Source organism: Protobothrops mucrosquamatus, unplaced genomic scaffold, assembly GCF_001527695.2.
Source record: "Protobothrops mucrosquamatus isolate PMUCROS unplaced genomic scaffold, P.Mucros_1.0 scaffold61, whole genome shotgun sequence".
Lineage (NCBI taxonomy): Eukaryota > Metazoa > Chordata > Lepidosauria > Squamata > Viperidae > Protobothrops > Protobothrops mucrosquamatus.
Window position 1 is genome coordinate 875,808 of NW_015386440.1, and position 15,979 is coordinate 891,786.

At 39.7% G+C, this 15,979-nt stretch overlaps 1 protein-coding gene across 1 annotated transcript in view; it reads right to left on the minus strand.

Annotated features, from left to right (window-relative positions):
* Positions 1–8,744, minus strand: part of CREM (cAMP responsive element modulator) — a 27,580-nt gene extending 18,836 nt beyond the window's left edge. The window contains exons 1-3 of the mRNA XM_015812015.2: positions 8,734–8,744; positions 7,137–7,257; positions 3,888–4,034 (exon numbers count right to left, since the gene is read on the minus strand). Of these exons, the coding sequence (XP_015667501.2) occupies positions 3,888–4,034; positions 7,137–7,257; positions 8,734–8,741 (276 nt within the window). The 5' untranslated portion in view covers positions 8,742–8,744. The remainder of the gene's footprint in view (positions 1–3,887; positions 4,035–7,136; positions 7,258–8,733) is intronic.
* Positions 8,745–15,979: the final 7,235 nt, after the last annotated feature.

The window sequence follows — 15,979 nt, forward strand, 5'->3', positions numbered from 1 at the left end:
GAAGCGGTGAATGCTCCAACACTGGAAGTTTTTAAGAAGAGACTGGACAGCCATTTGTCCGAAATGGTATAGGGTTTCCTGCCTGAGCAGGGGGTTGGACTAGATGACCTTCAAGGTCCCTTCCAACTTTACTATTATTATTATTATTATTATTATTATTATTATTATTATTATTATTATTATTATTATTATTATTAATTATTATTATTATTATTATTATTATTATTATTATTATTATTATTATTCCACATTTTGACTTACTATGTCAAAACCTGACTGTAAGCATCTAACCAAAACAGCAGGGTTATTAATGGGTAGGCATGAAAGAGGATTACAAAAGAAGCTACAAATTCAAAATTACATTAATTCCAGAATCCAATGGTAATTGCTAGAGATTTTTTTAAAGAGGAGAAATTAAAAGAGCACACAGGATAACAAATTACAGGTAGTCCTTGACCAGTGATTGTAATGGAATTATGGCCAAAAGTTTTTGATAGCCATTAAAGGAAGGGCCCATGCAATATCCTCACCTAATGATCACCCTTCTCCCATGCAGCTGAGTAGATTTGCAAGCAGTAGGCTTGGGGGAAGTAAAAGTGAGCGGCAGGCTTGCAAGCACTCAGAAAAGCAAATTTCTCCATCCCTAGGCCATGTTCCTCTGTTCCAGAAGGGAGCACTATTTTGGAGTAGCCACAATTCACTGTGGCCTCTCTGAAAATGGTAGTTACTCTGGAGGACAAGGGCATGCTGCCTACAGACACGGAGCGATAGAACTGCTGCTTCCCCAACCTGAACTCCAGAACTTCCAAAAGGAGATCTACGGTAAAAGATGAGTGATTTGTGGCAGGGATGGGAAAGAGCATGTGGGAAGTAGGCCCAAGGCTTGTGGGGACTCCAAGGGATTTCAAAACCAAATCCTAAGTAGCTTTTGGGGAGGCAACCATTTTTAAGTCAAGGACTACCTGTATAAAACAAGAACAATTTTAGTTAAGACATTGTTTTTTCTTATCATTCTCTTCTCTCTATAAATCCCTATTCATCTCTCTGTCCTCCAAATATTTCCCTCTCATTTTTGCAATTCTCATCACATATAAGTTCTATTTATATCCTAGTCTCTGGAATTCATAATTTAACTGTGATTTAATATTAGCAATAGTAGCAATCCCTGACTACACTGAAGAATGCATGTGAGATTTGGTGTCGTAAGTCAAGACTACTGGTAGACAAATGAGCAAGGGATAAAATGTTGACATCAAAAGTACTTACTACAGTATTTACCAACTGTCCTTCAGATACTGAACATCTGTCCAGAACCAGAAGAATTGAAACATGTTTTATAAAAAAAAGCAAAACTGCATACTTTTTGACAATCTCATCAATATCTATATGAACACATTGTTTCCTGTAGTTTGTTCAATTAGATATGGATTAACTTAAAATATTAATAAAATCTGTCTATGTAGGAAATTAGGAAAAAAGCAACTAACACTCTCTTCTGATTTGCATTAGTATATTTTTTAAAAAGGAACTTGAAACATGTTATCAATTAGGAGGCATGCAAAATGTTTTGAATAACTCTATTCTAAATTCAAAACATATTATATATATATATATATCTATTATATACATCTATTCCCCAAAATCTAGCCACCTCTGTTTTTAGAAACCTTTTACAGAAAGGAGAAACACAACACCCCAATTCTCCTAACACAGAGGACTACATACAATTACTGGGTTTCTGCCTTCAAACCTATTTTACTTACAAAGACACTATATATGAGCAAGTAAAAGGCACACCCATGGGGTCACCCATCTCAAGCATTATTGCTGGAGCGGTATTACAAGATCTGGAACGTGTGGTGATGACTGATTACCAACCCACCTTTTGGGTTAGGTACATTGATGACACCTTTGCGGTCATTAAGCGATGTGACACCACCAAATTTTTACAGAAACTAAATTCGGTCCATCCAGACATTCAATTTACAGCAGAAGAAGAGAATAACAACACCTTACCCTTCCTGGATGTGTTGGTCCATCGCCTCCCAGATGGCAACCTATCAACCACTGTCTATCGTAAAACCACTCACACCGATAGAATTCTTCACTACCAAAGCAATCATCCCATATCACATAAAGTCAGTTGTATAAGAACATTATTCAAAAGAACCAAGACCCACTGCAGCACAGAAACAGCAAAATCTAAAGAGAAAGCATATCTCCTCCGCATATGCAAACAAAATGATTACCCACCAAGTTTCATCAGACGTTGCTGCAAAGATAGGACACCACACTCAATCCACAATTCTCCAACTACTACAACTTGGGCAACAATCCCGTATATCAATGGAGTCTCAGAAGCAACTGCCAGGATTCTTGCCCCATACAACATCAACATCGCACACAAACCTAACCAAACATTACGTTCCAAGCTGATGCGACCCAAAGAACAATTACCAACCAGTGATTTGTCCTCCATCATATACAAAATCAACTGCAACACATGCCAATGTAACTACATTGGAGAAACATCAAAAAGACTTAAAACTAGAATACACGAGCATATTCTAGCAGTAAGAAGACAAGAACGCTCCCAAGTCTGGACCCATATAGCTGAACATGGCCACACTTTCAACTTTAAAGGAGAAAAAGTCATCGCTCAAGATTCCACCAAAGCAGGCCATCTTTTAAAAGAAGTTTGGTTTTCTGACTGTCATTCTATTAACAGACACATCGACCTACTACCACCTTACCAAACCCTAAAAAGACATTTACAACACCACAAAGTACCTAAACACTTCAATTCAACCAACAACACAAAAACACCACCCCACCCACATACCAAACCCCAAACCAACACAACAGACATCCTTTCATCAAACATAAAGAACACAACTCTAACACAACCATGACAACTCACACAACCAACACACCACCTTATGATATTCTCACACGCAGAAACACCTCTGACCACAACATCCACGACAAACATCCAAAACACAAATCCCACATCACAAGACACTCACACACAACAAAACATACACACACAACACCTGAATAACAACAGAATATTAAGACCAAGACCAAAACTGACCCCTGCAATAAAACATGACTTATCACTTTCAATGGAATAAGCTGTTACAGCCCAATTCCAAAATCCCACAAAATCACCCACAACTGACAAACACAACAAACAACACACAAACATTCCGAACGATTATACCCAACAAGACATGCACACACAGCAACCTTGCGCTAAAGAAACTACACAATCCAAAAAACTGACTCCTATAACAGTGACGATTTCACAGCATCCAAAAAAAGGGGGAGCGAGGGCAGGCAAACCACTTACATGCCCCATGAGGGCATCTGCTTTCTCTCCCTGCAGATCCGGTCCCACAGCACCTGCACGCGAGAGGGCGAGATGAACATCCAAGCTGCATTTCACGGAAGGAATCCAGCCGGCACAAGACTTCACGCAGAGCCCTGAGAACTCGCGCAGAACAGCTGATAGGCCCGACTTTTGAATCTTGTCGGGAGACTGACTGCTGTATACTTGCTGTTATCAATGTGATTTTGTGAACAAGCTTCTTAAGCACGCTATGTGCACATGCCACACTGTAACCGTTTTTAACTATTATGTAAATTTATGCATATGCTCCCTTTGTCATTTAGCCCTTTGCTCTGATGATGTTAACAGGTTGTTAACGAAAGCTCAGCAATTAATTTTTTTACAAAAATGTGTACCCACTAATACTATGTTGGCAACTAAAGAAATAAGAACACTAAACCTGGGCATTAAATACAAACTCTTCTGTTCGCTCTTGTCTTGGCACAAAAATAATCCATGAAACCAAGGAAAAGTTAACAAAGGAGACACAACTAACCTGAACAGATTGCAGTTGTGGTGACTGAATAACTGATGGTTGAGTGGCTTGAATCACTCCCTGTACGTGGACAGTTTGACCAGAAGGGAACTGCACTACAGTTACAGAGGGAGATCCTCTTCCAGTTGTTGATCCCGCTACAGAAACCTATTGAGGTGAATAAAGCATACCATGAAAACAACTTAAGTAGCTAGCTCTCAATATTCGTTATCTGACAAAGTAATCCTTATTCAGTTAGGTTTCCACCTTTAACACAGAACAGTTTGTTTTATAATACAAAAATATATTTTGGCTATACTGGCAATTATGGAATCAAAAAGCAGGTGAAATATTATTTGTGTGGTACGTCTGCTTTCCTACTATAGCATTATTCATTAAGCATTATCAGAGATGTTATGATAATTAAAAAGAACCTCTTCCCTTCAATCAAAAGAAAATGCAGTCTCACATAAGATGTGATGGGGTAGAATTTTGTCAAGATATAACTGTTTTTGTAACACAGCTATATCATATCTTTTTATAAATTAACTGGAGTGTTATTCTTCTGCACTGAAACATTGCAAGATCATATGCCAATTTTAATGAACAGAAGGCTGAGAACTAACAACTTGCCAAAAGACAGCCACAAGCTTCTCAGTTTAATCTCACTTTGAAATAGGGATTTCCTATTCTATTTTAATATTTATTAATATTAATAATTTATTATGATTGTCTTAGCAATACTTTAGAGATGCCTGACAATAATTATATCCAAATATTATCAAAGTGTTAAGCCTCTGTGAGCTCGACACTAACGGGAGGGTCCATTCCAGTACCAACAGGGCGGCCGAACTGGCCAATACAATGGTGAAATGATACCTGTGGTGCTACGTCTCCTACAACAGACGGACTGGGTTGACCTGTTACTGTTTGCCGAAGTGGCTTATAACAACACAGTCCACAGCAGCACCAGATTCCCCCCTTTCCGGGTGGTTCATGGAGTGGAGTTTATCCCAATTCCCAAGTGCCTGCAGGGGGACTCCTCCCCTGCCAAGCCCAAGACTGGATAGATCGCATACAGGGGGTCTGCGGGATCGCAAAAAGAGCATTACAAAAAGCAGCGGCCTCAAAGTCTCAGGCCAATAAGAAACGGGCGCCTCAAAAGCCCTTTCGGGTGGGGGATGTGGTGTACCTGTCAACCAAGTATCTGTGCCTGAAAATACCCTGCAAGAAGCTAGGGCCAAAGTTCATAGGTCCATTCCGGATTGTGTAGGTCACTAACCCAGTCGCTGTGCGGCTACAACTACCCTGTCTTTTGGGGAAGGTGCACCCGATATTCCACTGCAGCTTACTGAAGCCGGTGGAAGGGTCCTCCTTTAAGTCCATGAAACGGATACCGGGTCCTGTCGCAGGGGACCACTATGAGATCCAAGAGGTGTTAGATTCCCAAATCCATCGGGGTTGTTTGCAGTACCTGGTACGGTGGAAGGGGTACCCTGTTATGGATGCATCCTCAGTGGGGGAAGCAGACATAACCCCCCCCCCGGTTGTTGCGGCTCTTCCACCGACGATATCCCCGTAAGCCAGGAGGTCATCCGCCACAGCTCATGATTAATCACGTTTTTCCTTGCCTTCCAGATGAGCCCTGGTAGAAGGGGCCGTCTGTCAAGTCTCTGTGGGCTCAACACTAATGGGAGGGGGCAGGGGACAGTGGCTGGGGGCATCTGGATGCAGCGGAGGAGGCCAGCAACAAAAATGGCAGTGACGGCCCTTCCCTCCCATTACCTGGACCGTTGAAGGGGAACCCGGTGGAACATGGCTACATGGCAGTTGGCTACGTGGCCGTCCTGCCGAATAGCTGATTGGCGCAGGGAAGCAACAGGGAGCCGGAAGCTTGCAGCGTGTCCTTGCTTAGCTGCTCTTATCAACGCACACGCCCGATGCTGGTTAGGTGGGTGGGGGGGTAGGGCCAGTTGGGAGACACATATGTAGAGCATTGGGAGGTGATTGCTCCCAGCGCTAACTTCATTTGCTGTTTCTGTGACTAAACGCATGCCAGAAAGTTCCGTGATTAAACCAACTCAACAGCTTGTTTCTTGTTGGAGCCAGGGGTGTGGCAAGGACATCTGACATAAAGCATATGAAACAGTTGACAGTTCAATATGTCAGTAGCCCCTATTTCACTTTTAATATCAGCCAGATATACTTGACAGCAGCACATAAGAATGCCCCTTTATTGTAATTTAATATACCATCATGTTTAAAAGTTTAGAACTCATCTCTAAGACATATACTTTTATCTTCCTCCTTTTTCATTCTGATTTAAAACATGTATTTTGAGGCGGCTGAAACTAAAATAAAAACTGTGTCCAATGGACACTGATTACAAATTATTTTCTGATCTGTTTAAAAATCCAAAACACTGCTGCTTTAGAAACTGTGCCCAGCTACATGTTCATTGACACTTGATTGCTGGTAAAAATGAAAAGTTTTAACAAAGAAGCATGTATGCAGGAGCTGGTCTTTAAACATGATATGGATAAAGAACGGCATGAGCTGAATTGGGAGAAGAAAATTTATCCCCATAAGGATGGTTTTCTATAAGCAGGGTGTCATGACCAAGAAGACTCCTGCCTTCGTAGGCAGCTGCTTTGCTACAAAGAGCCTCCAAGAGTGACCTCATGCCTAATTGTGTAAGGAAGAAAACTAGCCCATGCCTGTACAACATGCAGTTCAACAACATGCAGTTCAAACTGCCTGCACAACATGCAGTTCAACATGTAGTGGGGGGGCCCACTGACATTTTCTAGTCAATCCACTTCCTCTTGTCCTGGAAAACATGTTACCAAGCGTGTCTTTACACCTCAGGGTCTCAACATCGCTGCCAGCTCCTTCACTGCTACCCCTTTGCTAGCCACCAAGAGGTTGATTTGTGTACCAAGCATTCCTTTGTAGCTTAGGAAGATTTTTAATTTATCACTATGCTCCTTTCCCATGTAAATGTTAGGCAGACCAGTCTTAGCCCCGGGCTGTTTAAGACTTTATAAGATTCTTTATGTTGATAAGAATTTCTGCTTATAAAAATGAATAGTACTATTGGATTCAGTAAATATCCATTTGAGCAAAATTGACTTATCAAAGTATAACTCAAAACCTAGAATTAGTCCAGAGAGGGTTTTTTTCAACACCAGTATAGCAATAATTTCATATTATTTTTCATGTTATCAATGCATAATAGTATTAAAAAATAAACAGAACATTTCATATTACTTGAGCTATAGTGGAGATCTGATTTTGGCCGATTGGAGGTTGCATATTAACAGAATCACTTTCTGTAATAGAGTCTGTTGCACTGCCATCTTGTGGTTCAACTGTTTCCATGGTCATTTGTCTAAAAGCAAGACAGAGAGAGAAAAAGATATGAAATATTTAATAACCCTTTTATTTTTGCTTATTTACTTACTTCAATTTACTTTACTGTTACATAAAATATAGCACTATAACATTGTAACTTATAAATGTGCATGAATACAAGAGTCAACTATTTCCATGGATGTGTCCAGTGTATTCTAGCTAACTTGCTTCAACATATTAAGTTGAACTATAACAACCATAGTTTCAATAAGCATTGATCATGACAGCTGTGGATTATGGGAGTCTCGATCAAGCATTTGGACAGAGAAATATGGGAGTTGCATCTATCACATCTGGAGATTAAAGAAAGGTAACTTAAACTTTGCAGAAACTGAGACCTTATTTTTCTTCCCCAGAAGAAACATTTTCCAGGTACAATCTTATAATTGAGGCAGAGATATATTCTTAGAGATGCAGCACAATTTCATCACATTTTTATTGTTGTTCATTGAAGCTTCATTCTAGTTTATACAATAATTGGTTTATTTTTTGCTAAGCAATTAATTCCCCTCTTTTGCCAAGTATTAAAAATTTCTTGCAGATGTTATTCTGCACATTTAGACAAAAAAGTTGATATAATTACAAAATTGGTCTTAAATATTGTAGATATGAATTAGTTGCATTTAGAATATTGCTGCCTGAGATCCTATTTTTGCTTTTTATTGTATTGATTGTATTAATGGTTTGTTATTTAGAAGCCAAAGCAAACTTTGGCAGCAAACATTTATTTCTGAAAGAAATTTATAGATGGAGCATCAGTTAATATAGAGGGCTTGGCTGAGAATGACATAAAGTAACTTATCACTATAACGTATTTTTAAACTTAAAGAGATGTAGACCCAAAAATGAAAGTATTGTTATTTCTTGGAATCAGGTAGAATCATGAACAAGGTTTTGGCTGTTGTGTGACCATATACATTTTATATTCTTGTTTTTATTTACATTCTATGCTTGACTTATACTCCTGGTGTGTTTTATATTACATTCAAAGGTAGTTATATTTTATATTACATTCAAAGGTGGTTATATTTTTTAGTTTTACATTTCCTAAATTTATAGAAAAATTCAACTTTCAAATTATAGAAAATAGCTAAGGTCTGTGGCAACAATCACTGCAGAATGCTAGTTAACCACCAACTAAAGAATATTTGGTTACCTAATATAGTACTTTCAGCCAAAGACAGATAACATTTCATCCACAAAAAATTGTTGTAACTTGTTGTGATTCTGGGAATAGTATATATGCACAAACCACTCAAGTGATAGGTATTCACTTGAGCTTTTGCAATGTTGTTTGAAGTTGTATGTAAATCATTCCTCTTTGTTTCTCATGGTGGTCTTCATTCTAGTAACTCTCACATATCAGAATTTCATTTGGGCTACGTCTTTGTTAACAACTGTTCATAGTATTTCACCCCACCCTGTTGTTTTTTTTAATATGGTTGAAGCTTACCTCCACATGTTACAAGTCAAATGTAGCATCTAACGCTGCCAAACTCCAGATGTGCTGGTCTTTTGACTCCCATAATTCCCAGTCAGCATAGTCAATTACTAAATTGGCTGTGGAGTTGTAGGAATTGACAACTTAAGACATAAGATTGTCCATAGTTTTACTGTTGCTTAAATTCATGTGTCAATCTTCATCACTATTTCTCAAAATCTCAAGCACTCCCTATTTTCAATCTATAAAAAAGTTTCATTTGCTTGCTTAATACAAATTAAGTAATTACAAATTACTTAATACAATATGTGATGCTCAATTTTATATATGAAAAAATGCTTGATATATTATGGAAGCCATTTCGCTCTTACAATTCTACTTAAGAAATAAACATGGGGGTTTTTTGTGTGCAAGGCCTATATATTGAGATGCATTCCATTAGAATGGTAGAGTTGATCTCTTCTTGGTACTTGTAGAACTAGATAAATGTATACTGAATATACACATTCATGCTGTTGTAATTTATTCAGCATCTCCCAGAAAAAGATCCCAACTCCCAAGTAAAAGATTAAAAATTACTGCGTAAGTCCAAATCTAATGTATTGCTGAAACTAAGCCCAATATAAAATAATGAACTTGAGTTAACACATATACTGACATTCACACACACTTCTCTAAATGAGATTGGTAACCAGTGCTATGCTGCATTCCCTTTATCAAAACTATTACTGTAATACAGGACACAAGCCTGCTATGCAGAAGCATCTTCTAGTGATAGCTAAAAATATAATGGCTACCTTATATTAATTCTGGCATGCTGTTTTTTGCTACATTTGCTCATGATTGAATTATTTTTTTTTTAAAAAAGGACTTCTTCCTTCTCCAGACCACGCTCTTCTAGTGAATCTTGCAATGAAGTGATGTTCTGTTTGTGATGTCATAACTATTGCTATGGCAACTTACATTCACAGTATTACAAACATAGTACTTAGGGCTCTCTGCAGAAAGGAAAAGGATAGGAATAAAGGAGAACCATTTTTAGTGCTAAATGCAAGAGATTTTATAAGTGTTATAGACTAAAACCTTTTGAAACGAGGAGAAAAAAATTAACCGAAAACTTAAAGACTTTTATGAAAACATCATTTGAAGCCCTTTTTAGGAAATGCATGCAACAGCAATTTCAGTGCATTTTCATCACCAATCCTTTTGGTATATTTGGTAAATAATGCATGCTCATTTGCCATGTGAGAAAGTACATGCACAGTTAGTACAGTTACAGAAACAAACCTGTGGAACTTTAGTGAAGTCAATGCTGATCTTACATTCCAACATGCCCATGCAAAGATTAAAATCCTTAAAATGAATTTTTATTGTGAAAATATACAATTCCTCAATTGGGAAGGAAAAATATTGCCAGTAGAAATCTACATACAACTTTATCTTTTATAGAAATTATTGTCATGCCTGAAAATAGAATGGGATCATTTATGATTCAATAAACCTGCTAAATTATGCATGGATATTGCTAGTAAATAAAATAAATATACCTTTACAATTTAATTGTCTAAAAAAATAGGTTTTAACTTTGAGTGGCACCTGTTCTTTGGAATAGCATCCTAGTCGACATCTAGTTGGCTCCAACACTGCCTTCTGGAAGCTGCTCAAAACACCATCTTGGTTTGGTTAGTTTGGTTTGGTTAATTTAACTTTATTCTGTTTTGGTTAATCTGTAGATTCTTTGTGTATTTTTGTCTGTATGTTGTGTGTTTCTTATTTGTAATCCCCCTGCAACTAACATTACTAAATAGATGGGTCAATTGTAAGCATACATCCTGCAGCAAAATATTTTCACCTGCCTATTTCAGCCAAAGAAACCACTCTCCAATTTTCCTATTAGTTTAAAAATATCTTTTCCATGAAGAGCTTCTGGATTTGTAAATCATTCTTTTCATAGAACCCTAGTTGGTATCTTGAGATCACATACCGCCTTTCTTCTCCCAAGAACAGAATTCCGTTTTGGGCCTGGAAGTCTTAAAAACTATGCAACTGACACTTTTTCCCTAGTATAATGAGTTAGTTAAATTTGTATTTAAAACTCCAATAAAAAAACAGGCTAACAAACTACTTCTCCCAATTTAGGAACTTAATTTTACTGGACAAGGTATTCTATCATTTGCTAAATGGTCTAAGATGCAGGAGGTAAGAATAGAGCATGTGGATAAGTACAATATAAAAACAAATCTTGAAATATAGTCCTGAAGGATACTTTTAATCATCTTGACTGAAAATTATTACAAACAGATTTCTAGATGAACAGAAGCCTTTCAAATGTAGTCTGCAATGAGAGCATCTCTGTGTGGTAGGTACAATTGATTCTTGCTCTTTGTTGGACTATCACACAACTTTTTTAAACAGGGAAACCCTTCTCAATTATTTCAAAATCTGCACAGAAGGTAGTTGCTCTCTTCCTCCAGCTTTACATCTTGCCTGCATTCCTTGGTAGCTCCTTCAGCTTATTTATAAAACACTCACACCAATCCTAGGCAAACCCTTTTCATTTATTGGAACTTACTGCCAAAATTGCAGAGAAACCAAATTTTCATAGTAGTTGACAAAAAAAAAATACATTAAATGATGACTCGTAGCATTAACAAGGAGAGTTGCATTGGATTATATCACATCATTTCTTGAAAATAAAACTAAAATAAAAACTTGCACAAAACAGTGCTAACATATTTTATTTATTAAATTAACCAACATGTTAATAAATCTAAATGCTTTTTTCTTCAGTTCAGTCCGTTCTAATATATGCAGTACTTTCAACTGCAGGAATGGAGCATTTTTATATCCCTTTACTTTTAAAGCAGTTTAATCCTAAAAGCTACATAGATCGGAGTTGTTTAAATCAGGCTGTCTCCAATGAAAATCAAGTTATACAATGAGAATTATGGATTAACACAACTGAAGAGGGCAAACTGAAGCTAATTTGGGGCTGTTTCTCACAATCCAGTAGCCAAATAGTTTGTTTGTGGCTTGTATTGTGTAAGTCTAACTGTGGTTAGTTTATGGGTTGTTACATATTGGGCAACTCAACAAACCAGATATATTAACAAAATACCGATACAATCAGTTAGTGCAGTGTTTCTCAACCTTGACAATTTTAAGGCATGTGGACTTCAACTCCCAGAATTCCACAGCCAGCATTGCTGGCTGTGGAATTCTGGGAGTTGAAGTCCACATGCCTTAAAATTGTCAAGATTGAGAAACACTGAGTTAGTGCTTTGTTCAAACACAGTCAATACCTACTTATCCCCAATTGGTGTCCTCCAAATATGGTGGCTCTGCTGGCTAGCCATTATTTCTTGGGATTTACTTCTCATCTTTTCCCAAGGAATTCAAGGTAATATGTATATCACATGCTTCACTAATTTATCATTGCAACAATTAATGTGAGATAGGAGAACTGGAAATATAACATACTCAATGAGCTGCTTCGACAGGGATACGGCCCTCCCCACCTTGGGTGAGCCCCCTAAGCAGTATATCGGTGCCAAAGATCAAGAACTTTGTCAGCTCGGTCAGCATTAATTAGGGGAAGTTATGATTTGTTGGCCACATACTTGGAAGCCACCAGTTTCAGAATGAGGACAATATTGGGCTGCAAAACCATGTTGATACAGAATTAAGGTAGACTGATCACCCAAGCAAATAGAATACGAAAGTGCACTATGCTTTTTAAACACCATAATTCCATTAAACTCAGTCTCTAAATGTGGCAAATGTCGCTGCAGATAAGCAGCACACTCCACAAAGCTAAACTCGTGAATCAGGAAGAACCCTTTTTTGCACATGCACAAATCTTTCTCCACTCGACGAAGTTTTCCCCTCCGCGAAGAGTACGCCAGTCGGATTAAGCTCCGGTACTAAGGCACGCCCCGATCCCTCCCTTTAACCAGCCTCGACTCCTCGCCCGCCCGCCCCTCCCTTCTTCGAGTCCTCGGCACCAGTCGCTTCTCCTGCTCGAGAGCCACCCCTCCGCCGCTGCCTCCAAACGCCAGACCGCCTTGCACACACCCGACGTGTCTCCGCCCCCTCCTCGACTCACCCGAGTACGTGGCGCCCCCGTCACAGGGAAAGCAGGCGGGGAAGAGGGATTGGGCCGGGCGAGGCCGCGCGTCGCTTCACGTCAGTGCTGATGCCGCTGCGCCGTCACCGCAGGGGGCGAGGGAAATGGCGGCCGTTGCCGTCGCTGCACAGTTTTCCAGGGCCTGCAAGGAATGGAAGGCAGGGTGGGGCTTGCCTCACCTCGCCCACCCCCGCCGCTCCAGGGCCTCGCTCATTGGTCACTCGTGAGACTCAACCGCTGGAATTCGCACCAACCGTCTTTCAAGCCCCCTCCCATTGGCTAACTACGAGGGGCGGACACGAAATTCATAGCCCAGTTCGTTGCCTTTTAGGATCGAAGCAAATGCTGATCCGAATAAGGACGAACAGCTGTGTCCGGAGCTGTGCGACTACAACTCCCACAATTCCATGTAGCAGTCATAATGCACAAATATCCCTGAAAATACCACGAGTGTGAAAACCCTCCACACGACCCTTCTTTCATGAGACTGCCCTCCATCGTGGCATGTATGGGAATTAAATTCGGGCTACTATATCCGGCCTGAAACCTTGATACGGTCCCTGGAGAACTGGAGAGTGTGGCCCATGCATCTCGATGCTGTCATCTAGTGGTCGTCCGGATATCTGGAACCCAATTTCGCTACTCTTCGTGGAAGAGAGTGCTCCAGAGTCACTTGGGGGGCTTAGCTGCCTGATCGTTATGCTAAGCAAAATATAGTTAGCTACTTCCTAACATAGTTTATTATTGATTCTTTGATCATTTCCTTTTGGGAAGTTAGTGACTGGACTTTTATGCTGCCTAAACGCTGGGTTCCCATAACATTGAGAATTACCGTACCTAGCAAAGCATGTTTGCTCAAGCAGTATAGTTGTTTGATTCAGTGCATCATATTGACTTGGAAAACTTAGGTTAATTCAAGACACACATAATATGCTTTCAATAAATGTGTATTGTGATCATACAGTATATTCCATCGCTGTCTATAGGGGGCGAAATTTTGGCCCCCTCAGAGAGGGCACGCAACTTGGGTGTCCTCCTGGATCCACGGCTGACATTGGAAGACCATTTGTCGGCCGTGACCAGGGGGGCGTTTTATCAGGTTCGCCTGATTTACCAGTTGCGCCCTTTTCTGGACCGGGACGCTCTGCGCACAGTCACTCATGCTCTCGTCACCTCCCGCCTGGACTACTGTAATGCTCTATACATGGGGCTCCCTGTGAGGAGCATCCGGAGGCTTCAGCTGGTCCAGAATGCGGCCGCGCGGGCGGTGTTGGGAGGGACTTGTCGCTCCCACGTAACACCGCTGCTGCGCGAGCTGCACTGGTTACCAGTGGCCTTCCGGGTACGCTTTAAGGTGTTAGTTACCACCTTTAAAGCGCTCCATGGCATCGGACCTGGATACCTCCGAGACCGCCTTCTGCCACAGATTCCCTCTCACAGACCGGTACGCTCCCACAGAGCGGGCCTCCTCAGGGTGCCGTCGGCCTTCGTCACAGCCGACCGCTGGGGGTCCCCCTCCCGGAAGACTGTGGGTGCCCCCACCCTCTGGAACGAACTACCCCCCGAGATCCGGACGATTCCGGATCTCCTAGCTTTCCGCCGCGCCCTCAAGACATGGCTTTTTCAGCAAGCGGGTCTGGCCTAGGGAGAATTTTAAATAGGGACAATTTTAATTATTATTTTAACAAGACACAGCGGTAAATATTTGTTTTTAATTGGTTTTTATTGGGGATTGCTTTGTACTGTTTTAATATGCTGTGAGCCGCCCTGAGTCCTGTGAGGAGAAGGGCGGCATATAAGTTTAATAAATAAATAAATAAAATAAATAAATATTGATTGTATGATTATATTTTATTGGATTTTATGCAAGCAGCATGATTTTATATTACAATAAACTTTGAGGTTTGTGAAGTACCACTTTTGGCCAGTCCAGCTGAGGCAAGTAAAAAGAGTTCAATAACTAGATAACTTTCCTTGAATAACTTGATATAAAAAAACAAGGTTCTACAATCATAGAAAATGTGTAGGAGTGCTTTGGACACCATTCAAACATTGGAACAATATCTCCCACATATTCACTAAGCAGCTTGACTTTCACCTTCCAAATGAGCTTGGAAAAGAGTTGCAGCTACTTAGCATCATCTCATTTGTAACTTTTTTCAAGGTGGTACAGTGCAGAGATAAATATTTAGAAGCATGGATCTTCATAGCAATAGGCAAAACTCACCATGTTCTACCAATGCTGAACCTCCTTCATACCATGTAATTTTGTTTTACTTCCCAAATCTGCTGAATGATCCCCGGATAGCATAGTCTAGAATGGGAAAGGCAGCATTTTGTCCCCAAATGATTGACTTTTGATATTCCTAACACTTTCTCAGCAGGCTTGTCAGAGCACAAAAGCACTTGTGATGTTTTTTTGTGGTGCAAACTCTACTTCTTTTGGGCATGTGGGCAATATCAGAACCCTCTACAAAAAAAGGTGGTGTGATTTGCATTGTACATTGCTTTTGACAGTCTGATCCCCTGCTCCCTTATTTGCAAACACTATCACCACTTTCTATCTTTATCCTACTGACTATTACTGATATAATCATTACAAATAGGGAAGGCAGAGAAAGGTCTCTCCCCTTTCCATTTTATTTTTTAAAATCTGTTCTACTTATCCATCACCGAAAGAATAATAAAAAACCCTGAGTCTGATACAGGAAAGATAGAATACCATCTTTCTCCTTCATACTATCAACAAGATAGAAGAAATGTATGATTAATAGTTTCAAAGCAGACACATCTGTATGAACTACAACTTGCATCATCTCTCACATTAACCATGTTCAACCATATTTAGATAGCTTTAGGCTACTCTGGAAGTTTTTTTTCAGTTTTCATTTTGCCAAACCCTGAGGCTCTTTCCCAGTGAAAACCAGTTTTTTTAAGATAAAGAGTTCTGAAACCACTCCACCAATTTTTATGAAAATTGGTCAACACAACTATTTTGTTTGTATGTGTGATTCAATTTAATGTGGTTAACTGATTGCAAAGGAATTTTATCTGGGGGAAAACATGCCTGGGGAAACAGCTGCTCATCAGATAAATGTTTATCTATATAACAAAGAATGGGGCTAAGAAAGA